General features: G+C 47.9%; 2 protein-coding genes across 3 annotated transcripts in view; one reads left to right on the forward strand and one right to left on the reverse strand.

The window, feature by feature from the left end:
• LOC136438465 (glutathione synthetase-like) overlaps positions 1 to 12,889 on the reverse strand; it is a 12,981-nt gene extending 92 nt beyond the window's left edge. Inside the window, exons 1-14 of one of the 2 annotated variants that reach the window (XM_066433262.1) lie at positions 12,756 to 12,889; positions 10,153 to 10,328; positions 9,414 to 9,512; positions 9,006 to 9,081; positions 8,336 to 8,520; positions 6,727 to 6,775; positions 6,492 to 6,565; positions 5,992 to 6,072; positions 5,668 to 5,751; positions 5,222 to 5,291; positions 4,588 to 4,779; positions 3,918 to 3,999; positions 3,316 to 3,505; positions 1 to 530 (exon numbers count right to left, since the gene is read on the reverse strand). The exon at positions 1 to 530 is cut by the window's left edge and continues 92 nt beyond it. In XM_066433262.1, the coding sequence (XP_066289359.1) occupies positions 407 to 530; positions 3,316 to 3,505; positions 3,918 to 3,999; positions 4,588 to 4,779; positions 5,222 to 5,291; positions 5,668 to 5,751; positions 5,992 to 6,072; positions 6,492 to 6,565; positions 6,727 to 6,775; positions 8,336 to 8,520; positions 9,006 to 9,081; positions 9,414 to 9,512; positions 10,153 to 10,325 (1,479 nt within the window). In that variant the 5' untranslated portion in view covers positions 10,326 to 10,328; positions 12,756 to 12,889 and the 3' untranslated portion in view covers positions 1 to 406. The remainder of the gene's footprint in view (positions 531 to 3,315; positions 3,506 to 3,917; positions 4,000 to 4,587; positions 4,780 to 5,221; positions 5,292 to 5,667; positions 5,752 to 5,991; positions 6,073 to 6,491; positions 6,566 to 6,726; positions 6,776 to 8,335; positions 8,521 to 9,005; positions 9,082 to 9,413; positions 9,513 to 10,152; positions 10,329 to 12,755) is intronic. The other variant, XM_066433263.1, reaches the window with a different exon arrangement.
• Positions 12,890 to 16,344: 3,455 nt separating this feature from the next.
• On the forward strand, positions 16,345 to 23,387 carry LOC136438291 (sphingomyelin phosphodiesterase 5-like). Its single transcript, XM_066433053.1, has 9 exons — positions 16,345 to 17,084; positions 17,500 to 17,616; positions 18,053 to 18,468; positions 18,856 to 19,004; positions 19,564 to 19,639; positions 19,945 to 20,085; positions 20,602 to 20,691; positions 21,436 to 21,683; positions 21,996 to 23,387. Exons 1-9 carry the CDS (start codon positions 16,828 to 16,830, stop codon positions 22,083 to 22,085), a joined length of 1,584 nt encoding a protein of 527 aa, XP_066289150.1. The 5' UTR covers positions 16,345 to 16,827; the 3' UTR covers positions 22,086 to 23,387.
• Positions 23,388 to 23,787: the final 400 nt, after the last annotated feature.

Genomic DNA, 23,787 nt, shown 5'->3' on the forward strand with positions numbered 1-23,787 from the left:
ATCTCTATGCTATACTACCAGCACCTTCAGATGTCAGTGGGCTTCTCTGCACCAAATAAATTATTTATCAGTTTATAAATTAGTTATGTCATACCTAAAGGCTAACTACGATTCAAATAAGATTAGCACAAGTTAAGCCCCTTACTATGACAATAAATGAATAACTTTGCATATTTCCCCACCTCCAGTGGTATTAAAATATAGACGATAGGGCTACACTCACATCAACAAGCTCTCTCAAAACCATTCCTAACATCTATGTTAAAAGCAAGTTAAGAAGTCAGTCCAAATCTATGAAGGAAGTCTAAGAAACGAACAACTAAGTTGATGACCCCTTATTAGGAATTGCCACTTTCAGGAGAAACCACTAGGATTTGGGGTAGGTCAGGTACAGTACATGAGTAAGTTATATGAGATATGGGCTATCCAACAGGGCATTGCCAGAAGCAACACCCCCGTCTTCTGTGGAGGATGGTTTGGTCCTGAGGAGGTGTCCCCCTTCCTGGTTCAGAACTACTTCATCCCCCTTCCTGTGAAATATAACAACGGGTTATTCTAGTAATCTGTGAAATACTTCAATTATTCATACAATAACAATTTACATGACAATTTACAGAATTCAACATAGTTAACTTTATAACTTTTAGATTGTTGAGGACAAAAGGAACAATGCAAGCAGAGATGGCAGACTTCACCCCCTTGCCCATACTTCTTTGTGCCCCAGTCCCACAGACAAGAATGGCAGCACTAAGAATGTATGGCGATGCTACAAAGTGTATATGGGAATCACAGAAACACACAGGCAGACAAGCCACAAGCAATATTTGTCTTGCTTGGAATGAAATAATGATTCAGTGAACAATCTGTAAGATACTGTAAATCTTTGCATGTTCACAGTGTTTTTTTGTTTGTTTTTTCGGGGTGACCCTCCACTGCAAATTCATGACAGCGCGAGCATGGTTTCCAATGTATTACTACTGTACTACAGAATCACTTCACTGCAAAAACCTTTTTTTCCCTTCTACCATGAAATTAAGTCCCGCATAAAAAGATGAACTTACAGTTCACCAACTGGTTACATAATCCGTTGATGAAGGTTAGACATCCAGGTAATAAGATACGCCAAAAATAATTACTCAAGCAACTGGATAAGATTTTGAAACAGTCAGACGTTTCAGACAGTATCCACTGTCTTTCGTCAGTGACTAACGATAGGACTGAGAACACCAGCTTTATACCAAAACTCTGAATAGATATGTTAATGAGGTAAAGACAATTTAGGATGTCTTGAAGTAGTCTTCAAAAAGAAGATTAATTCAAGACAAAGTTATGCCAATAGTTCAATTAGCTACTGTTGTTCTAGTACAGTAACTAAATGTTGCTTGTCCGAGGGTGGGGGGAGGTGGGCAGTGCATTATCCCAGGTGCCTGAAAGTTGAACGCGTAGACCGCCTTTCCTGTTGAGGGCGGGGTTGTACATCCTCTCATATATTGCTTCTCTAATTCCCCGTTCGAACCAGCGTTCTTCACGATCTAGGATGTCCGTGGATTCGAAATTGAATGAGTGTCCCTGGTTGTGTTTTAGATGGTGGTAAATGGCAGAGGAGTAGCGGTTAGCGCTCTTTCTGCATAATCAGTAAAATACAACAGTTACAGTTACATAATCAGTAAAATACAACATGCTCTAAAAGTGGAATTCACCCGATGTGCACGCTGCATTGCTTATATAATGGCAATGCTGTATTGCACATATTGGGAAACACACAAACACAGACACACATAAGTCTAAATTAGACAACCTAGGCAACCTGAAAGGTACATCAATGGGCTACTCAATCAGTATTATATACATGATCTAGCTGTCGTACTCACCCGATGAACACCCCGAATGATCTAGTAGTGTAACTCACCCGATGAACACCCCGAATGATCTAGTAGTTGAACTCACCCGATGAACACCCCGAATGATCTAGTAGTGGAACTCACCCGATGAACACCCCGAATGATCTAGTAGTGGAACTCACCCGATGAACACCCCGAATGATCTAGTAGTGTAACTCACCCGATGAACACCCCGAATGATCTAGTAGTGGAACTCACCCGATGAACACCCCGAATGATCTAGTAGTGGAACTCACCCGATGAACACCCCGAATGATCTAGTAGTAGAACTCACCCGATGAACACCCCGAATGATCTAGTAGTGGAACTCACCCGATGAACACCCCGAATGATCTAGTAGTGGAACTCACCCGATGAACACCCCGAATGATCTAGTAGTGGAACTCACCCGATGAACACCCCGAATGATCTAGTAGTGGAACTCACCCGATGAACACCCCGAATGATCTAGCAGTAGAACTCACCCCATGAACACCCCGAATGATCTAGTAGTAGAACTCACCCGATGAACACCCCGAATGATCTAGCAGTGGAACTCACCCGATGAACACCCCGAATGATCTAGCAGTGGAACTCACCCGATGAACACCCCGAATGATCTAGTAGTGGAACTCACCCGATGAACACCCCGAATGATCTAGTAGTGGAACTCACCCGATGAACACCCCGAATGATCTAGCAGTAGAACTCACCCCATGAACACCCCGAATGATCTAGTAGTAGAACTCACCCGATGAACACCCCGAATGATCTAGCAGTGGAACTCACCCGATGAACACCCCGAATGATCTAGCAGTGGAACTCACCCGATGAACACCCCGAATGATCTAGTAGTGGAACTCACCCGATGAACACCCCAAATGATCTAGCAGTGGAACTCACCCGATGAACACCCCGAATGATCTAGCAGTGGAACTCACCCGATGAACACCCCAAATGATCTAGTAGTAGAACTCACCCGATGAACACCCCGAATGATCTAGTAGTGGAACTCACCCGATGAACACCCCAAATGATCTAGTAGTGGAACTCACCCGATGAACACCCCGAATGATCTAGTAGTGGAACTCACCCGATGAACACCCCGAATGATCTAGTAGTGGAACTCACCCGATGAACACCCCGAATGATCTAGTAGTGGAACTCACCCGATGAACACCCTGAATGATCTAGTAGTGGAACTCACCCAATGAACACCCCGAATGATCTAGTAGTGGAACTCACCCGATGAACACCCCGAATGATCTAGTAGTGGAACTCACCCGATGAACACCCCGAATGATCTAGTAGTGGAACTCACCCAATGAACACCCCGAATGATCTAGTAGTGGAACTCACCCGATGAACACCCCGAATGATCTAGTAGTGGAACTCACCCGATGAACACCCCGAATGATCTAGCAGTGGAACTCACCCGATGAACACCCCGAATATGCCCAGTTCGCTGACAGCCTCAGTCAGCGCCGGGTCCCTGCCGGGCCGTACCGTGTAGTTCGACACGACGGCCGGGCAGATCCGGTCCATCACGACGTACGCCGTGCGCTCCTTTGGGTCGGCCATGTTGTTCAGCGCTGCTGGGATATCATCCCCGAAGATGTTGTTACCTGGGGGATAGATAACCTGGTTAGATCACGCTCTTCTTCTTCCTCTCCTTCTTAGTTAAAGGGACTGTTAATGCAGAAATGTTCGCGGTTTTCACGGCGACCGTTTTACTGCAAACTTAAAGCCACTGCAAACATTTGTGTCCAATACTGTAGCAGTGTGTGACTATAGCGCTGCCATGAACTACATACCACAGCAAACACTCCATTTTCGCCTTAGCACGAAATAAAAAAAACGCAAACTTAAATGCATTTACAGTAGTCCTATAAGAGGTCTATAAGTGCGGTGGGTTGTTATCCACTGTGTCTAGTGCACGGTATTGGAAGGTGGAACTAGTGGGTACTTTATTTATCGTATACTGTGAAGTGGTATGCCCTTTTTATTTGTTTCTTATGAGGTGAAGCGAGTCCTTACCTCCTCCCTCTCTCTGTGGCTTCATGACGAACCTGCCAGAATCTGACATCACCATCTGGACCGTCCGGTCACCCTGGGGCCCCTACAGAAACAACATGGGACACATGTCATATCTCTGACCAGTACATACAGACACATATCACATGTCATTATCATATCTCAGACACAGGCAGCACCATCGGCACAGTCCGGTCACCCTGGGCTCCCTACAGAAACAACATGGGACACATTATATCTAACCAGTACATACAGACACTTCATTATCATATCTCACACACACATCACCATCTGCACAGTCCGGTCACCCTGGGCTCCCTGCATACACCATAAAGGACACATGGCATATATAACCAGTACATACAAGCACACACACACACTTCATTATCATATCTTTGCCTGCCGCTGGTACATAGAGACACACACCTCACAGACACCTGCTATTTCACCTGTACTGGGTCTAAAGCAAAATATGAGTATCTTTGCTACGGTTCCTGTTGTACAGTGGCATTTGACAATCTAATCTACAGTGGAATGTTCACACTGGCACCTTCCCATCAAGGGTGCTGTCCTTGGTGCTGAACTTAGCACTGCCCTTGGGATCAGGGCCTAACAGCAACTCTGGTCTTTTTACATGTAGCTTGTTACTAGAGCTTCCGTTAGATTTCCTCACCAGTTCTAGTGTGTACTGCCCAGCGAACGTTGCTCTGACTCTCGCCACTGCCGCGGGGTCCTCTAAAAACTGCTCCAGCACTCCCGGCTGGGCTAGCTCCTGCTGCACTTTCTTAGTGCCTGCCAGATGGTAGGAAATACACGGGCACTTGATGGCTCTGGACTGCTCTATGTTCAACCGTGCCTTCCATTCCTGTGAGATGAAAAACAAGTGAGCTCACATTTCTCCTTGCCTATGTTAGGTGTGACAGATCATTTAGAGTAATATAACCAGCTGCTGCTGCACACGTGGGACAAAGCAGTTATACCAGCTATTCAGATACAGAATAGTGTGCTAAAGTTTAAGAAGAGCTTATAATAACTTTATAGCAAACTTTATCTGTATTGATAAGTACAGTCAATGTTTAATTCATTTTAGGTGTTCCACTGTCAGTATGTGAATGAGCATGCAATTCAGCCGCCAGACTGCTATATGCCTCTTTGTGCAATAAACCAATATATAACTGTACTTGTCTAGTTGTAACATCATCAGAGAGGGTATATGGGAGGTTGTGTAGATACAAGAGCACTTTGTGCAACTCATTAGGCAAGAACATTGTTGATGCTGTTATGGGAACGGTACTACATGTACTGACCTGTTCTGTGGGGTAGTCTGTTGGGATGTAGCCTGCCCTGAAGTACGCCACTGCCACTTCCAGGCCATCTCTGGAACACACAGTCATGCTAGTCAGTAACACGCACCAGTCAATACAAAACACAAGGGGTGTGCAGAGAGCAGGGGGGTAAAAGGACAAAACTATCGGTTTTGGTGGGGCACAAAATGTGAACTTGAACTGTGACGGGGGCCGTTACAGGCTTCCAACCACCTTTGACCCGGGGCTCATGCCACACTTCCAGAAAATGTAGTGTTCTGAGCAACTATGTCCTCAAGTAACCCTAAAGAAGACCAGAATGCTGATACAAAATTTGGTGAGTGGCAACCCTTGTGTTGGAGTTAAGATGAATGCATTTTCTATAACCTGGTAAGAGTTTTAGTTCTAAAACTGTGTGCGGTGCCTGGCTGTATGGATAACAGACTTACACGAGTAACGTTTTATCCGGCCTGAGTTCCCCCCTGGCGTGGATCTCCGTCAGCGAGTACCGCCTCACTCTGATGCTGGGGTTCCTGCAACACATATCAGGAACAGCTCAGGTTAGAACTTATGCAGCTTTGGGTTTCACTCAATGTTAGAACAGATAATCCACCTTTCCAAAACCAAAATCCTAACTGTTACAGTACTTTACATTAACCTCCCCCAAGGTAGCAATGATTAAAGCTAGTCTTTCAGTTCGAACGACTAAGCTTTGATTGCCTTTGATTTGTGTAACCCTTTTTAGATGCAAACGTCACAAGGAACATCCCCACCTGTCCATGGCGGCAAACTCCAGCCAGCGCTGGTCCATCGCGTTCCTGTTCTCGTCCTGAACTACGAACACGACGATGGCGCTGGAACCGGAACAACGTTGTCAGTAATATCTAACACACGTTAGTTATACCTAACCCAGGTTTGTCAGTAATATCTAACCCACAATGATTGTTTGTCAGTAATATTAATATGTCGGTCTGTGGCCACAATGGAGACACAATTCTCAGGCACTGCATGCTGGTGCAATGGTCAACTAGTACTGTTATGATTATCTAACCAAACATGATCAATGTTGATGTTTGTCTGTATGTTTTAAAGTTAAGTACTATACTACACTCATCTCTCTATTTGCACATCGATAGAATCCGAAATTTCGCACTACAACACATTTCCTCATTCATCAGAACACATGGATAATGGTAGGGTATCCCACCACTGTTTGCCATGTAGCAGTAGGATCTCCCACCACAGTTTGCCATGTGGCAGGAAGGTCTCTCACCTCTGTTCCCCGTACAGCTCCCAGGCTGCAGCCAGGCCCCCTGCTACGCTGGACATGGCCCTGTTCTGTGGCAACTGTTGTAGGAGACAAAAGAACATTTTACAAAGAAAACAACAAAACAAAAAATGAACAAAACTTTCCCTGACTTTCCAGAAAAAGGAATGGAATACAGTACTTTTTCTATTGCCTACAAGTGCACAAACGTGCATAATCATCAGCACAGCTTCACACTCACATGTTGGTCAGCGGTGAACCTTGAAGCCCCGCAGAGTCGTAAAACAAGTCTGAAACATGGAGAGCCGCAACATTGTTAGTTATCAAACAACACTGAACAGAATTGCATAAGAAAAGCTATTAGTCCATTCAAGTATAACTCTAAGAATATTCTTAGCAATTCTTTCTCTAAAATTTTAGTTGACGGTCAAAAGTAAGAACTGTGACACTCCCCCTGCCCCAAACACACACACATATACCAGTGTAAGCCTGGCATCTCTGCCCCCCTCCCCCCTACCTGTGTAAGCCCAGCATCTGTGCCCCCCTCCCCCCTACCTGTGTAAGCCTGGCATCTGCGTCCCCCTCCCCCCTACCTGTGTAAGCCTGGCATCTGTGCCCCCCTCCCCCCTACCTGTGTAAGCCCGGCATCTGTGCCCCCCTCCCCCCTACCTGTGTAAGCCTGGCATCTGTGTCCCCCTCCCCCCTACCTGTGTAAGCCTGGCATCTGTGTCCCCCTCCCCCCCTACCTGTGTAAGCCTGGCATCTGCGCCCCCCTCCCCCCTACCTGTGTAAGCCTGGCATCTGTGTCCCCCTCCCCCCCTACCTGTGTAAGCCTGGCATCTGTGCCCCCCTCCCCCCTATAGCTACCTGTGTAAGCCTGGCATCTGTGTCCCCCTCCCCCCTACCTGTGTAAGCCCGGCATCTGTGTCCCCCTCCCCCCTACCAGTGTAAGCCCGGCATCTGCGTCCCCCTCCCCCCTACCTGTGTAAGCCTGGCATCTGTGTCCCCCTCCCCCCTACCTGTGTAAGCCTGGCATCTGTGCCCCCCTCCCCCCTATACTCACTCACTCAGTCCTCTTCTGGGCCTAGTGGCTCTTGAGGCTCTAGGAAATCCCTCCATCTTTGACGGTCAGTCGCAATGCTGGGGGCTTCGTTTAGGGAGAGGCCTCTTCTCTTGAGTTCCCTCTCCATACAGCGTCTCCATGTCTCCTTCGGTCTTCCTCTTGCTCTTTTGCCCTGAGGTGACCATCTAAGAGCTACTCTTGTGAGGCTATTTTGTGGCCTTCGGCAAACATGTCCTAACCATCTCCATCTGCGTACTGCAATTTCTTTGTCCACTGGGGTGAGACCCGTTATTTGGTGTAGGCTTTTGTTTGATCTGGTGTTTGGCCAGAAAATTTTCAGAATCCTGCGCAAGCACTTATTTTGGAAGACATTCAGTTTTTGTTTAATACGAGCTGTCTCTTTCCAGCACTCCGCTCCGTACAACAGTACACTCAGCACATTACTTCTGTAGATCTTGACTTTGGTGCTGATGTGTATGCTGGTGCTTTTCCACACTGGTCGTAAGATTGCGAACGATTGGTTGGCTTTGCTGATTCTTGTGTCTCCCCCCTATAGCTACCTGTGTAAGCCTGGCATCTGTGCCCCCCTCCCCCCTACCAGTGTAAGCCCGGCATCTGCGTCCCCCTCCCCCCTACCAGTGTAAGCCCGGCATCTGCGTCCCCCTCCCCCCTATCTGTGTAAGCCTGGCATCTGCGTCCCCCTCCCCCCTACCTGTGTAAGCCTGGCATCTGTGCCCCCCTCCCCCCTACCTGTGTAAGCCTGGCATCTGCGTCCCCCTCCCCCTACCTGTGTAAGCCTGGCATCTGCGTCCCCAGTCCTCCGAAGCTGGAGGCGATACAGTTGATCTCAATTTGCTTCAGCTGCAACTGGTCCAGCCGTGGTTGCTTGGCGACAGGCTCTCCGTTTTCTTGACCTGACCTGCCGGGATCGTCCAGCATGTAGTCTGACCTGTGGAGCCCCAGGCAGACAGGCTGGGCAGGGGGAGAGAAAGGTGATAGATGTACATGATGTAAATCCTGACGTAATTTTTACCTTGTAACTTATTGAGAGTAATTCATAACATCTTCTCCCAAGGTGAGCCCTTGACAATAGCAACAAGCTAGTCGGTCAACCTTGGCTGTGTCATGTATGTAATGTTTCAGCCAAACCAATAAACAATAGACAAACACACCCACTCACAATCAGGTATAACATGGAACACCTCTGCACCAGCTGCAGGTTAGCAGTACTCACATCCTCACAACTCAGCTGTTTGTTTTTTGTCTTTCTTTAACCTCACATTGTCTTCCGAGATATGAGCCCCAATTTATGAATCGAGTAGATCAGACTTTTATGATCTAATGGCTTTCTAATAAAACATCAAACATCAGTAAGAATGCACATATTTCTTACCATGGCCACAGGAAAAACATTTGTGTCATTGAAAAGTTCAGCAGAATGTTTGAGAAAGTCTCACCTGAGCCACGCCCTCCCGTCGCACCTGCTCATAGATGCGGAACAGTCGACAGGTGAAGTCATCCACCTGGATGGTGCTGCAACATCAACAACATCAATAGTTGTCAATCAGTACTATGATAAGGAGCCAAAACAGTGTAGGTGAAGTAGTATTGATACAAATATCATTATTTGTACTTTATTACTGCTTTAATAGTCATTATTTGAAAAATCACTGCCCTGAAAAATTAAGGACTACTGAAACACTGGCAGGTGAAAATCTTTAGTTGTGTGTAAAGAATTGTGTTATTAACCCATTTTATTTTACTTTCCAGCACCAATAAACAGCTCAGCAGTTGTGTGAAATAATAATCTGGAAACTTTTTTTTTTTGCAGTTTGTATGAAGTAAAACAATCTGTGAGGATTGACCTTTTAAGGCAGCTGGTGAGGAAGTTTGTGTCCTGGCTGAGCCGGTGGACCAGGAGGTTAAAGTCACGCTGCACCGCCTTCGCTTGGTCAAACAGCGCCCTGTAAGGGGGAGGGGGGCAGGTGTTAGTGTGTACATGCTTAATAAGGTGCACCAGGAGGTTAAAGTCACGCTGCACCGCCTTCGCTTGGTCAAACAGTGCTCTGAGAGGGGGAGGGGGGCAGGTGTTAGTGTGTACATGCTTAATAAGGTGCACCAGGAGGTTAAAGTCACGCTGCACCGCCTTCGCTTGGTCAAACAGCGCCCTGTAAAAGGGAGGGGGGCAGGTGTTGGTGTTAATATGGCTGGAAATAAACTTCAATACTGACAAAAAATGTAATTAGTATAAAATGCATTCATACTAACAGTAGAACAGAATTGATCCTTGGTCACCATACACACCCACCAACAGATACGCACTTGCACATGCACACACATACATATACATACACAAGCTGGTGTGTTACGCCTAATGGCGGTTATACCGGCTGTATAGATACAGATAGATACACACGCACACTATGGTTGCTCATTTTGCCGACTGTGTCATGTACGCAAACCATTTTGTCGACTGCGTGCAGAGGCGTGTGCTCTGTACAGAAATGTTTGTGCTACACACCAGCCTCATACACACCAAATATGCGGAGGAACAGAACAGGAGTGAACTTGTACCTGGGCACAGATGGGCAGGTGCAGACTTACCTGGGCACAGGTGAGGGCAGCAGCAGGAAAGGTGCAAAGTTCACGACGTCTGAGGAGTTTGGCTCCTCCTCGGTTCTCATGGCAACGCCGTGTAAGATGGCCCAGTCCTTGGCGGTATCTGACACACGGGAGAGGAGGGGCGGGGCCAGGGGGAGGGGCACGGCGGGATCCATGGTCTGTAACAAGGAAGTATAGCTACTGTTGGAACAACGTTTAGCACTGATCGATGCAGGGGGAGGGGCACGGCGGGATCCATGGTCTGTAACAAGGAAGCACAGCTACTGTTGGAACAACGTTTAGCACTGATCGATGCAGGGGGAGGGGCACGGCGGGATCCATGGTCTGTAACAAGGAAGCACAGCTACTGTTGGAACAACGTTTAGCACTGATCGATGCAGGGGGAGGGGCACCGCGGGATCCATGGTCTGTAACAAAGAAGTATAGCTACTGTTGGAACAACGTTTAGCACTGATCGATGCAGGGGGAGGGGCACGGCGGGATCCATGGTCTGTAACAAGGAAGTATAGCTACTGTTGGAACAACGTTTAGCACTGGTGAGGGGGGGCCAGGGGGAGGGGCACGGCGGGATCCATGGTCTGTAACAAGGAAGTATAGCTACTGTTGGAACAACGTTTAGCACTGATCGATGAAGGGGGCGGGGGGAGGGGCACGGCGGGATCCATGGTCTGTAACAAGGAAGTATAGCTACTGTTGGAACAACGTTTAGCACTGATCGATGCAGGGGGAGGGGCACCGCGGGATCCATGGTCTGTAACAAGGAAGTATAGCTACTGTTGGAACAACGTTTAGCACTGATCGATGCAGGGGGAGGGGCACCGCGGGATCCATGGTCTGTAACAAGGAAGTATAGCTACTGTTGGAACAACGTTTAGCACTGATCGATGAAGGGGGCGGGGGGAGGGGCACGGCGGGATCCATGGTCTGTAACAAGGAAGTATAGCTACTGTTGGAACAACGTTTAGCACTGATCGATGCAGGGGGAGGGGCACGGCGGGATCCATGGTCTGTAACAAGGAAGTATAGCTACTGTTGGAACAACGTTTAGCACTGATCGATGAAGGGGGCGGGGGGAGGGGCACGGCGGGATCCATGGTCTGTAACAAGGAAGTATAGCTACTGTTGGAACAACGTTTAGCACTGATCGATGCAGGGGGAGGGGCACGGCGGGATCCATGGTCTGTAACAAGGAAGTATAGCTACTGTTGGAACAACGTTTAGCACTGATCGATGCAGGGGGAGGGGCACCGCGGGATCCATGGTCTGAAATAAATGGGTTAAGCAAGTGAGGTGAAACATAATCATAATTTGAGTAGCTAGTGATAGTGCAATGTGGCTTCGCTACGGCTCCAGTTTTTTGGCCAAGCACGCCTGGTCACCCCTTGATAACATGTGTTTGGTTCAGAGGTTTGATACTTGAGGCTTATACAGTCAAACCTGCCTAGGCAACCACCTCTTCAACGCGACCACCTGGCCATGGCGACCGCTTTTTCTTGGTCCCAAAAATTTTCCCCATAGGCACAAGCATTAAGCTGCCTGCCCAATGTGGCCACCCGTCCAACGCGACCGCGACCGCCATGAATTATTGGGACCACACAGAGCACAATCCCTGCCCATGGCGGCCGCCTCATTTTCAGAAATACTAATATATACTATTTAACGTATTGTGTGAATGCGGGAGGGCGCTGCGAGATCATCGAGGCAAACATTGTTTTGAAGTCAAAATCATGACGAAAATTTGTACACTTGACCTGGAAACACGTGAGCTCGAGTATAATCCTCTTCATGGCGACCACCTGTCCATCGCGACCGTTTTTGCTCGGTGCCCCCGGTGGTCGCCTTGGGCAGGTTTGACTGTACCTGAAGCTCCCTCATACGCAGGACCACTGGCTTTACGTCACTATCCGAAACGACAAATGCAATCCCTTACAACATGCCCAAGCTGGGTCCGACCCTAGCTAGGATCCATGGAATTTGATCCTGATGGCGAAGCAGCGGGGTTGCGTTACGACTTGCGCCATGGGAGCAAGCACACACCTACTGTTGGAACACCTGAAAGGGGGCGGGGCACAGCGGGATCCATGGTCTGCTGGGGATCAGGAATTATGGATCTTACAAATTTATCGGCGTTCAAGTTAATCTGTGATGGTAGTTAACAATTACATGTTGTAGTACAGAGCTAAATCTTTGCTAAACCACAAGGAAGCGAAACCCGCTGTGCTGGAAGAAAGTTTTTAGCGGTGTATATTCATGCCGGTACCAACGTTACTAAGTATCTTGTAATTACTACCACGGTATGTCAGATAGTCACACAGCTTTGAACAAAGTTTGCAGTCAGATGCGTCGGCTAAATTCAGATTTAGACATTGTTACAAACTTTACGAAGAACAAAACCGTTTATACGGCTGATCCATAGCTTACAGTATAGACAAGCGACTGAAATAGAACCGGACAGACTACTATTATATTAATCTACATGAGTGAACGAACTTCGTGTCATTGTTGTTAGGCAACACCATGCGCCCCACCCCTTACCCACATACTACAGCTACTACAGTACTTTGCGAGATACTAAGACCGCTTACTACTGGAGCGTTTTTGCCAGGGTCTGAACTCACAGACAGTACGACAGGTGTGTAGCGTCACTTTTGCAGAGTCATCTGGGGTCAATAACCCACAACACGCGTCAACCCGGAAGTAAGTTGGGTGCACCTGTCCGGCCGCGGTGCATGGCGGGAAGGAAACATACCACTCTGCAATTTGGGGGCGTACGGATAAATTATTTGAAACTGTCAATTTTATCTATTTTTGCATTATATCAGTTCTTCGTAGTTTTTTAGTAACAACTTTTTCAATTTTTAGAAATCATTTTGTTAGTATTGTGGATTTTGAACAATCAAAAATACACAAAATATGTGGTAAGTAATTGTCCCCTACATCAGAAGTCCAGTCTTCCACCAGCTGATTTTCAGTGGAATGGAATGGTCCAAACATGACGGGTAAATAATGCCTGGACAAAACATCACATCGTGCGTCTCTGTTGCTAAAAACAATCCAAAGCTTATAGTATAATCTTATGTCACAACATCTACCTAGTAGACATAACATACTCTTCTGTTAATTTTTTTTTGTCCACTGATTACTCATTTTCGATCAATAAAACTGGTGACACCCCGTTTAACAAGTGTGAATAGTTCGGCCCAGCTTCCCCAGCTGATTGACGTTGGCAGGTCGGCAGGTGACGGTGTGTACACACCGGTATGTACCCGGGGTACGTGCACGGTTCGGGGCTTATCGCTTCGCCGCGGGGACATTTCACCACACCGCCCTGATGTCAGGCTTCGCGGGGTGACGTCACCACACAGCGGGCCGTCTGAAGGAAGGGCGCACCGTAGAAGGTAAAGCAGTCATCCTTTAATAATTGAGGTGAAGCATATTGCTTTTTTTACCGGTAGTACGTGTAATGCAATGCGGCTTCGCTACGACGTTTCAGCCAAGAACACCGGGTCCCCCCTACTAGTCTCGATAAGTGTGGTGGGTTCTTTTACGTGCAGAGGTTTGACGCTTGAGGCTTACGCCGGAAGCTCCCTTATACACGGGACCGCTGGCTTTACGTCACAATCCGAAATGACGAATGCAATCCCCGTATGTTATTGTTAATCACTGGGAAGGAGGATGCTCTTTTACCGGCTTGTGTAGGTGTGTGGGTGTGTGATATATTTGTTTGTAGATTTTGAAGTACCAGGGTAATCTACATCTGTATAGCCGGTATAACCGCCCTTCGGCGTAACCTGACACCAGTCTCTCAGGCAAGCGGCGCGACAGCAGCTGGTCATGTTATACCGAACGACCTGCCGTACCTAATCAATTACCTTTGCACATCTAAGTTTACACATCTAACTTTACACATCTAACTTTAACTTTGCACATCTAACGTTGACCTGGGATTTCCTTTTTAAACAGTTCCCGGAATACAACTTTCTCACGCGGCGGACATGATAGAATGAAGACGAGGCCAATGAGGCAAAGAAGCAAAAATAATGTACAGATTTAGTTTTCCTCCTAAATCACATTAAGTTTTAAAATATGATATCCGAGTATCAATATTACAACTAATGCAATGTACAAAAAAGATGCAGCAATCTAGAGCTTCGTTGACCGATCCCATATAGTCTCCGCCCTCCTCTGTCAGAGCGTAGAAATGCAAAATAAAAACATAGAAATGCAAATATTTGACGGTCATGCAGCCACTTTCTCATTGGTCGATTCTCTAATTATCAGGTAATCATTGGCTAAACTGGTAATTGTGATTGACAGTTAGGATCGGTGTAATGTTTGCCACAAGGACCTCGTTTTCATTATATCATGGTCGCCCCGTGAGAAACGTCTATGAGCAGGTCGCCAGATCCTGTAACGGGCTGAAACATCTTTATTTCCTTAGTCAAGAATCTTATTTTTTGGGTTTCGTTCGTACAATGAGCATTTTCTCCAGTGTTGGTTTGTTTTGCGTGTGAAGAGCACAGCTGAAGGAGTTATGGATGATTAGTTATCTTTAGTTTTTAGCCAGTAGGCCGTGGTATGTGGCCAGGAGTGGCTGAGATGGTAGACTACATGTAACTCCCACAAACGACACATCGAAGCCCTGACGGATGTGTGCGCTATCGTATTCTTTTTCATCTGTTTATCTATGGGTTTATTGTAAGGCTATAGAAACATTTAAATCAGGCCAAAATTTTATGCGCACGATGATGTCAACCATAACACAGTGTTCACATGGCCCTAATTAATCTCTCGGCTCCGTGGAAACCAATATGTACGTGCACCGCTGAGCGGCTGAGCTTTGATCCCCTGCGGTACCTGCCCTTTGCCGGAGCGCCTTGACACCTGCAGCGAGAGGTGTTGACGGTTGTTGTCACACCTGACACCTGTCTGCACACCTGTTCGATCCTGCCCACAGGTGACGCGTTCGGCTGTCATCACATCAAAACTGGTGGGACCCGCAAATGTTTGTAAGTCCGGTTGTAGGTATAGCGCAATGAAGGTCATAAACATGACTGCGATTAGTCAATTATCGGGATGTGCTCTTTGCCCCAGTTTCTGCCGCTCGCGATTACCGTTCGAGGGGGTTATTTAATCTCCAAGCAGATGTAGGGTGCAACAATTCTGTACATTTGTTGGCGGTGTTTTATTTGTCTTTCTGGTGACGAGCGTATTTTCCTATTAACGCGGTGACTAGGGTTTATGTACGGGTAGTGATGTGTGGCACGTGGGGGGCCCGAACTTACGCATCCCGTCCCATTCTGTCGGCTTCACACAGCAGGAAAATAGCCTATGAGCTCTGCTGGCTCTGAAGGACGATTTCGGCAGCAACACGCCCGGTGTTCTCTTGATCCCTGCTTGATTTCTCAGGATGCTCGCAGGTCAATGATTCCCGCAGTGTGGATTTTCCGGCGAAAGATCTGCCAGATTCTCTGACGATTTTGAAATTCTGTGACCTTCTTGTGATCAACAGATTCGGGCGAAGGTCGTTGACTGTGTGACGTCGCGCTTTCCGGTGGCTTTTAAGAATTTTCTAACGTCTGCGAAAGAAGGTTTTGTCTTGGTTCGGTTGTGACAGCTTCATTAGAGTCGTCGTCACAGATAACAGAAACATTATTCTTCACTCAGTCGTCGCAACTCCCCAAAGTCGTGGCAATGAAACATATTTCACATGTACACGGGGTGTTTACAAGCCGGGAATTTCCCACATATAGCTTCAGTCTCATATCTTATATTCTCATAGCACGAAGTGTTGGGACCACGAAGATTAGCTCAAAGCTGACAGATATTTGATTGTCACTTCTAACGCTATTTTAAAGCTTAGAAAGCTTTGCTGAAAAACATAAACAACAGGTCATGAACGCAGCTGAGGCAATCTTTACCTAGCTAGATGCATATGTGCTCTTTGCCCCAGTTTCTCTCCAGTTTACAAGGTCGAATTAGTAGTCTCCTTCGCCTATGAGCGGTGGCGTTCCGAGCTGGAGGGGAGGGGGGTGATACGCGTTTTTTTTTCACACTGGCTAAGGTTCTAATGCCGCCAAAGGGAGTTTTGCGGACGAGTTATGCCGCAAATAACTAATGATTTATGATTTATACCGTGTGTCAACATTAACCTGCGCCTTTGTTTTATATCCGCCCGCCCGATTCAACGTTAAATACGACTGTCGACCAGAAAATATGTTAAGGGCGGGAAATGGGAAATCGATGGTGTCACAGCTGTGACAAGAATACTGACTTACAGGCACGAGGAACGGCGGTGAACGACAAAAGACAAGACGCGAATCCAGTTAAATCATGCGGGATTCAAAGCTTTCTCCGGGTCGGTCTTTTTCCACCTTTGGGTTGATCCATCAGCATCTGGATTTCATAGCGTTAAGCAACAATTGTAGTTAGTTATGATTGCCCTAGGTGTGATACAACGGTGTAAACATCCGCCGCCGCGGGTCTGAGAAGCTGGTTGGTTACACCCAAGGTTGGTTTTACCGGATGGACAATTCAGATTCATGTCATTCATTCAGGCCTTCTTGTTCCCAGGTGTGGACCTGTTCTCGTTCCTCAGGAGCGCCGCTAGGCTGACGTCACGCTGCACACGGCACGCTACCCCACCCCCTCCCCGCCATGCTGCACACGGCACCCTTCTCCTCCCCGCTCCTCTCCCTCCTCCACCTCCTCTCCTGCTGGCTGCTGTTGCCAGGTTACCGCAGCTTCGGCAGCCTCATGTGCGGCTTCCGCCTCCTGTCGTCTGATCTCCCATGGCAACACTGGTTCATCGCCAGGACGGTTTTCCTCAGCCCGCTCTTCGCCCTGCTTATGATCCTGACCTCCCCTCTCTCCGCCGCGGGATGGATTCTCCGGATGATGACGTCACCTTTCAGGTAAGTACGGTTGTTTGCGCTCACGTGCCTATGACGTAGGCATTGTCCGCCATATTGGATGGTTAATTACAGTCACGTTATTATGGCATTATACACATGCAAATTGATAGTTTCCAGGTTCCACCAACAAGCATGACGACATTGACGTTACATGTGAACGCCTTTTAGTCGCTGTAGCACAAATAACTTGTTATTTTCCGCTGAATACTTGCCATTCCTTTTCATGTTCCCAAACAAGAAGGTTCAACTGAATATGTACCATCTGTGGGTATAGTTTATGATTACTATTTCTTGGCTGCACGAATTGTACTCTTAGGTAGCTTTTTGAAACAAAAAATACAGGCAGGTACAACATTATTGACCAACTGCACCGATCTCGAGATGACGCAGACACGAGTCGCATTTCCCGCCACAGGAACCCATTCGTCTACTGCAGTTCCCCGGATGTCCCCAGCCCAGAGGAGATGGGTCTCAAACCGAAGTTCTCCATCTGCACCACCAACCTGTGCCTGCTGCCGGACGCATGCGCCAGGTAAGACAGGTGACCTACGTCGCCATGGTAACGACCGCCTCATCTTCACCGCTAATCTGTGATCCTTTCCCTTTTTACCACTAGAAGCTAGAACCAGCAGCCTTTCCTCAGTAGTCTTGTTGCTTGCTTTGGGTACTTTTTAACAGTGTTTTGCACGACTTTCTGGAGACGAGGCCCGGGTTAACCAGTTCTGAAGATGGGGGTCGACGACAAAACAATACACTAAAGGGATGTAGAAACCGGTACAAAAAATCGGAAGGAGCAAGAGCCACACGTCTGCTTGCTTCATCTCCAATTTAATGAATCTGTATCTGTATCTGTATCTTTATAGCCGGTATAACCGCCATTCGGCGTAACACACCAGCTTCGCAGGCACGCGGCGCGGAAGCAGCTGGTTACATTACGCCACCGAACGAATGACTCATGTTGTCCACAGATTCAACAACCTGAGCGACGGCTACTGGCGGGCTGGGGAGATCGCCTCCCGGATCGTCGCCTCACAGCGGCGGGGGAACCCCTCATCTACCCCCGCCGAGAACGGCAAGCCGAACGGCGGCCTCCACGGGGAGACTCCGTACAACCTGCGGTCCCGGAAGGGCGGCCGGCCCGCCCACCAGCCGCACCGGGACGCCTCGCCACCGGACGGGCCCACTACCGCCAGGAGAGAACAGTTCTCTCACCCGGTAGGCCTACCCGTTCCCGCCCGGAGAGAAGAGTTCCCCCACACGGTGGAAACTCAGTTCCCGGAAAATCTGGACTTCCTCTGCTGCCAGGAAGTGTTCGACCAGGACGCCACGCGAAGGCTGGTCGCCGGCCTACGTCAGCATTTCGGCCACGTCATCTACGACCCAGGTAAGACTCGTGCGTATTTTGCAAATCCATTAGACCTATCAAGGAGGTTGGACCTGTGTGAATATTTAGTCTTTAACTTGGGCCACTGGCAACCCTCACAGTCTGAAGGCAACGTCGTACCATCTACGGTTGACGCTCACAACTAGCACTCTGGCGGTGCAGGCAAACGGTTGAGCATATTTTGCGCCATCATTTCCATATGTATAACTTTAACTATGCACATTCCCCAGGCAGGTGGAGCTGGGGCACGAACCTGTGGGCCTTCCACAGCGGGCTGCTGTTTCCCGCCATGACTGACCCTGTTTCCCGCCATGACTGACCTTGTTTCCCGCCATGACTGACCCTGTTTCCCGCCATGACTGACCCTGTTTCCCGCCGTTTCCCCAGGCAGGTGGAGCTGGGGCACGAACCTGTGGGCCTTCCACAGCGGACTGCTGCTCGCCAGCCGCTACCCGGTCCTGGCCGCGGAGTTCCGGCCCTTCTCCGCCGCCCGCAAGCAGGACAGGTGGGCCGCCAAGGGCGCGCTCATGGTCAAGGTAAGGACAGGTGCCGGGCCGCCAAGGGCGCGCTCATGGTCAAGGTAAGGACAGGTGGGCCGCCAAGGGCGCGCTCATGGTCAAGGTACGGACAGGTGGGCCGCCAAGGGCGCGCTCATGGTCAAGGTAAGGACAGGTGGGCCGCCAAGGGCGCGCTCGTGGTCAAGGTAAGGACAGGTGGGCCGCCAAGGGCGCGCTCATGGTCAAGGTAAGGACAGGTGGGCCGCCAAGGGCGCGCTCATGGTCAAGGTAAGGACAGGTGGGCCGCCAAGGGCGCGCTCATGGTCAAGGTACGGACTGGTTCTCGTGTGGGAGTACACTACAGGTCTATTATACGCACCAACATGCTACTGCTGTACTCCAACTTGGTCGCCGCGCGGGGGTTTCAAATTACCCATGTCTAATCATTATGACGAAAGTTCGAAGCGTCACCAATATCATCGAATTGACGGTCGCGTTATATGCATTTACCGGGATTAAGAACCTCTCAAACACGGCCTGCATGGTCTAAGAGAGCTCAGTCGAATGCTGAATTATTGAAACGTTATTGCATTTCCAGGTGTTCCTCGGAAGGACCCAGGACGGGCAGGACGCCGTGGGGTACATCACCACCACTCACATGCAGTCATACCAAGGTATCACTGCGCCCTGCTTACAGTTTATCACGAGCGAGCGAGCTGCATGTCAAAAAACTTACATAAGTTAGACAGACCAGCAACTTTAAATCACAAACGTTCGAGCTTTGGCAGTCAATTTTTTTCTCAAAACCATACACTGGCCATGGGAACAATGTATTTCAATAAAAGTATACTCAACCAACCATTTGTTCACAATTCCTAATTTATGCGTATTGCCTGATGGAACTGATGTCTCCGACCTACGACGATAAGTTGCAGCTAGATTTTTCAGACTTCTAACAACCCTGGTCTGTTCACTGCAGGGCCGTTTGAGATCCTTCCGCGTCAGCTGGACGAGCTGATGACGTGGACGGAGGACTTCCGGCGAAGGACGCTGGGCAGTGACGTCATCCAGGTGTTCGACATCCTGTGTGGAGACTTCAACTTTGACAACATGTCGCCAGGTAACGGGAAAAGATGCCTTCTGTGTCTTGTACCTGTGACCTCTAACACAAGAAAACTTAGTCTGTAGTTTCGGTCGTCTCTGCGCCATTCATCGGGACGACTGACCCACATCTTTGGACACGTGACTTTAAAAGAGGGTCAAAGGTCCCTTGAAGGCTGTACCGCACCGTGTTGCATTTATTTATGTCATACCCACCCTAGAAAACACACATTTCAATGCGAAATGCGCCAAAATTGAGAAAATTTGGTGTCTCAAAAAATTGTAACAGCAGCAATTCCAACGTTCGAGTCCGTTATTCAAATTTTCGACAGCGGCGCACCCGGTGCACGCGAAGTGCGTTTGAATCATTCTATGGAAGCCCGTCTGATACCAATAGAAGCCCGTGTGATAACCCAAAATATCAACCGGTCCGGAACACCCGTATCGAAGGTTATCGCGGCCCAGGTATGACATATGTATGTTTATCTCTGTTTTCGTGCCACTGGTACTGATTTTCCAACGTTTGTTTCTCCAGGCGAGAAGACCGCGCGGGAACACCCGCTGATGGAGAAGTACGTGGACGTGTGTAAGGACGCGCCCGGCAGGGACAAGCCGTGGACGATAGGTACAAACACTAAGATACACTACTGGGGACGATAGGTACAAACACTAACATACACTACTGGGGACGATAGGTACAAACACTAAGATACACTACTGGGGACGATAGGTACAAACACTAACATACACTACTGGCCGTGGACGATAGGTACAAACAGTTACATACACTACAGGGCTCAGGGTGCCTTTTGTTATAGGAGATGACTTGAGAGGAGAGAACGTTAGAACTGGTTATGGACAGGTCGTTAGGGGTAGGATTAAGTTGTGTGGAAACACACGATTAAGTACTCACCAAACTGTTAAGGTTAAAGTTTAGGTTTACCTCCGTTCATTACCGTGTCCCAGGTACGGAGCTGCGTCAGTGCACGTTCTGGGAGACCTCCATCCCCACTCCAGAGGGTCAGGGTTAAGGTTAAAGTTCAGGTCAGGGTTCAGTTTAAGGTTAATGTTTATTCTCCTGTCCCTCCCGTGCGTCCCAGGTACGGAGCTGCGGCAGTGCACGTTCTGGGAGACCTCCATCCCCACTCCGGAGGGTCAGGGTTAAGGTTTCAAGTTCAGGTCAGGGTTCAGTTTAAGGTTAATGTTTATTCTCCTGTCCCTCCCGTGCGTCCCAGGCACGGAGCTGCGGCAGTGCACGTTCTGGGAGACCTCCATCTCCACTCCGGAGGGTCAGGGTTAAGGTTAAAGTTCAGGTCAGGGTTCAGTTCAAGGTTAATGTTTATTTCCCTGTCCCTCCCGTGCGTCCCAGGTACGGAGCTGCGGCAGTGCACGTTCTGGGAGACTTCCATCTCCACTCCGGAGAAACTCCGGGCGGCGCTCCGGAGCAGGAGGGCGCAGGCGCGGTACCTGTTGGACGGTGACGTCACGGACGCCAACATGGACATGGTGTGGAGCGTACCGGAAGTGACGGAGGAGGAGGCGGAAGTTCCCGCCATAGCAGGGCGGCGCCGGATCGATTACGTCATGTACCGGAGTGACGGGGGACGGGGAGACGTGGTGAGTGACTCTCACGCTGTTCGCGTGGAAAAGCTTTTGAGGCACTGATCTCTGATTTATGCTTTGTACAATGTAAGGAAATTGCTATGTGGTATCACCGCCATAGCAGCTAGCTGATCAAAAACATCAATTCAGAAGTGTTCTTTTGTGCCTCCAGACACGGACACATGAAAACCGCTGTGCAAAGTGTGATTGGTCACTATGCTTTACGTCTTCGCAAATGGTTGTCAATGATGTCACTTTTTTTTCTTTTATTCTTTGACTGCCTATGAAAGTGAGGGATTTGACTTGTTGTTTATTTGTTGTTTTTAGTCCGTTGAGAAGTACTCCCTTGTGACGCAGCTGGCCAGACTGACGGATCACATCCCTGTCTGCCTCACCTTCCGCACGCCTGTCAGCTGAAGCGCACCTACCGGTACACTCAGGAACTGCAGCAACACGCCGGCTTCCAGACCGGGGCAACAAACAGACTTCTTTTATGAGTCAAATGGCAAGATTTTACCCTTACGTGCAATCTATTGCAGTTACAATTCTAAAGTACGCAATAAATGTATAGACTTTAAATGTAAATGAAAGGCGTTGGCTGCTAGAGTTTACGTTTAAGGTTAAGTTAAAGTTGGCAATCAGACTTTGTCCACTGTCCACCTTTATGTGCAATCTATACTTAAGATTACTTGGCAAATGGATGTTAGAAATCAGGGATTTATGACGTGAATAATGTGTCATTGCTGCAGTTTTTACCGTCACATTTTGACAATGAAGTTTCATATCTCGATGATTATGGTTATGTAGTAAGCTCTGCCAAGTGCCAATAGATAGACGCACCTTCCATAGGTGCACAATGCTGCTCTTGTAGCCGGAAATGCCGGTAAAATGTCCAGTGCAATTGACAAGTTTGAGTTGACCTAGAATCACAGCTCCGCTATCAGGTGCGGCAAAATCTAGTCAAACGCACAAATAGCTGATAGAACATCTCAGGGTAAATATTAATGCGGGTTTGGGAAATTATTGTTTTGTGTGTATTTTATCGATATCATCGGCATCGTCATCACCATTATGGTCGCCGCATGCCAGTAGCTGCATGAACTGAGCCATCACATCATTGTTCTCCATTTTATGTAATTGCTAACGTCTTTAATGTCCCGTTTCATGAGTAGAGATGGCCCGCTTTATTCCCTTCCTGGTACTCATAGTCCCTTCCTGGTCGACATAGAAAAGAGGAATCTGAGCGTGTCCTGACCATACAAGCCCATTAATGTCCCTACTCAGGGTACATGACATACAGAAACACGTCCAGATTATAACTATCATTCTTCATGTTCCAGTCGACATATGTTTAATTTTCCGTAACTGCAATACAAATCGCTTGCCTATTATGCAGAGGTTTTGTAATTTCTTTGCTCATTTGTTTCTTTCTTTCTCTTTCAAAGATAAGATCCTTTATGGTAGTCGAATTTTCGAAACGTCATTGTTGACTTTCATATGAACTTTCATATTGTAATCGTTGACTTTCATCCAACCCTGTTTTAAAAAAACACATTGAACATTGAATATCATTTACTTTTCATTGTTTGCAACTTTCAATGGTATTCTGAATGTCAGTAATGACAAAATGGAAGAACTGTTTAAGTACGATGATAATTAAACGATGAAACGCACAATGATGCATTTTGGTAGCAAGAAATAAAGTATATGAAAAACTTGCCTGAAACGTTTGTCAAGTTTGTTTTGCGCGTGTAGAGGCTCTATGTTAGTACTTTACTTACTTAGACTTAGAGGCTCGGCCTACTTTATGCGACGCAAGCGGCAGAGTTAGAGAAGTCCAGCATGTTCTGTCTACAGCCAATCTCATCCTTCCGTCTCCTGTACACTGTCTGGAGATCTCTACAATCGTCTGCTGCCAGCTCAAATGCCAATCCTAACGAACAAGATAATGTGTTACGTACCGGATAGGTGTAGGGTTTTTTTTTTTGAGGGGGTGTTAGAGTTCACAGACATTTAGCAGACCGCCTAAGAATGGAAAAAGCTAACCTAAACTTGGGACATAAACAAAGCACAACTTTAACTGTTGTCTGTTCCCGTGCTTGTTTGTGTCCGCTGTTTG

Source organism: Branchiostoma lanceolatum, chromosome 7 (genome assembly GCF_035083965.1).
Source record: "Branchiostoma lanceolatum isolate klBraLanc5 chromosome 7, klBraLanc5.hap2, whole genome shotgun sequence".
Taxonomy (NCBI): Eukaryota; Metazoa; Chordata; class Leptocardii; order Amphioxiformes; family Branchiostomatidae; genus Branchiostoma; species Branchiostoma lanceolatum.

What these genes read in the sequence shown, in the direction of transcription:
- LOC136438291 (XM_066433053.1), top strand. Translation starts at nt 16,828, where the DNA reads ATGCTGCACACGGCACCCTTCTCCTCCCCGCTCCTCTCCCTCCTCCAC. An exon ending in ATGATGACGTCACCTTTCAG is followed by an intron (nt 17,085 to 17,499) that starts GTAAGTACGGTT and finishes TTCCCGCCACAG; the next exon opens with GAACCCATTCGTCTACTGCA. An exon ending in CCACGTCATCTACGACCCAG is followed by an intron (nt 18,469 to 18,855) that starts GTAAGACTCGTG and finishes CCGTTTCCCCAG; the next exon opens with GCAGGTGGAGCTGGGGCACG.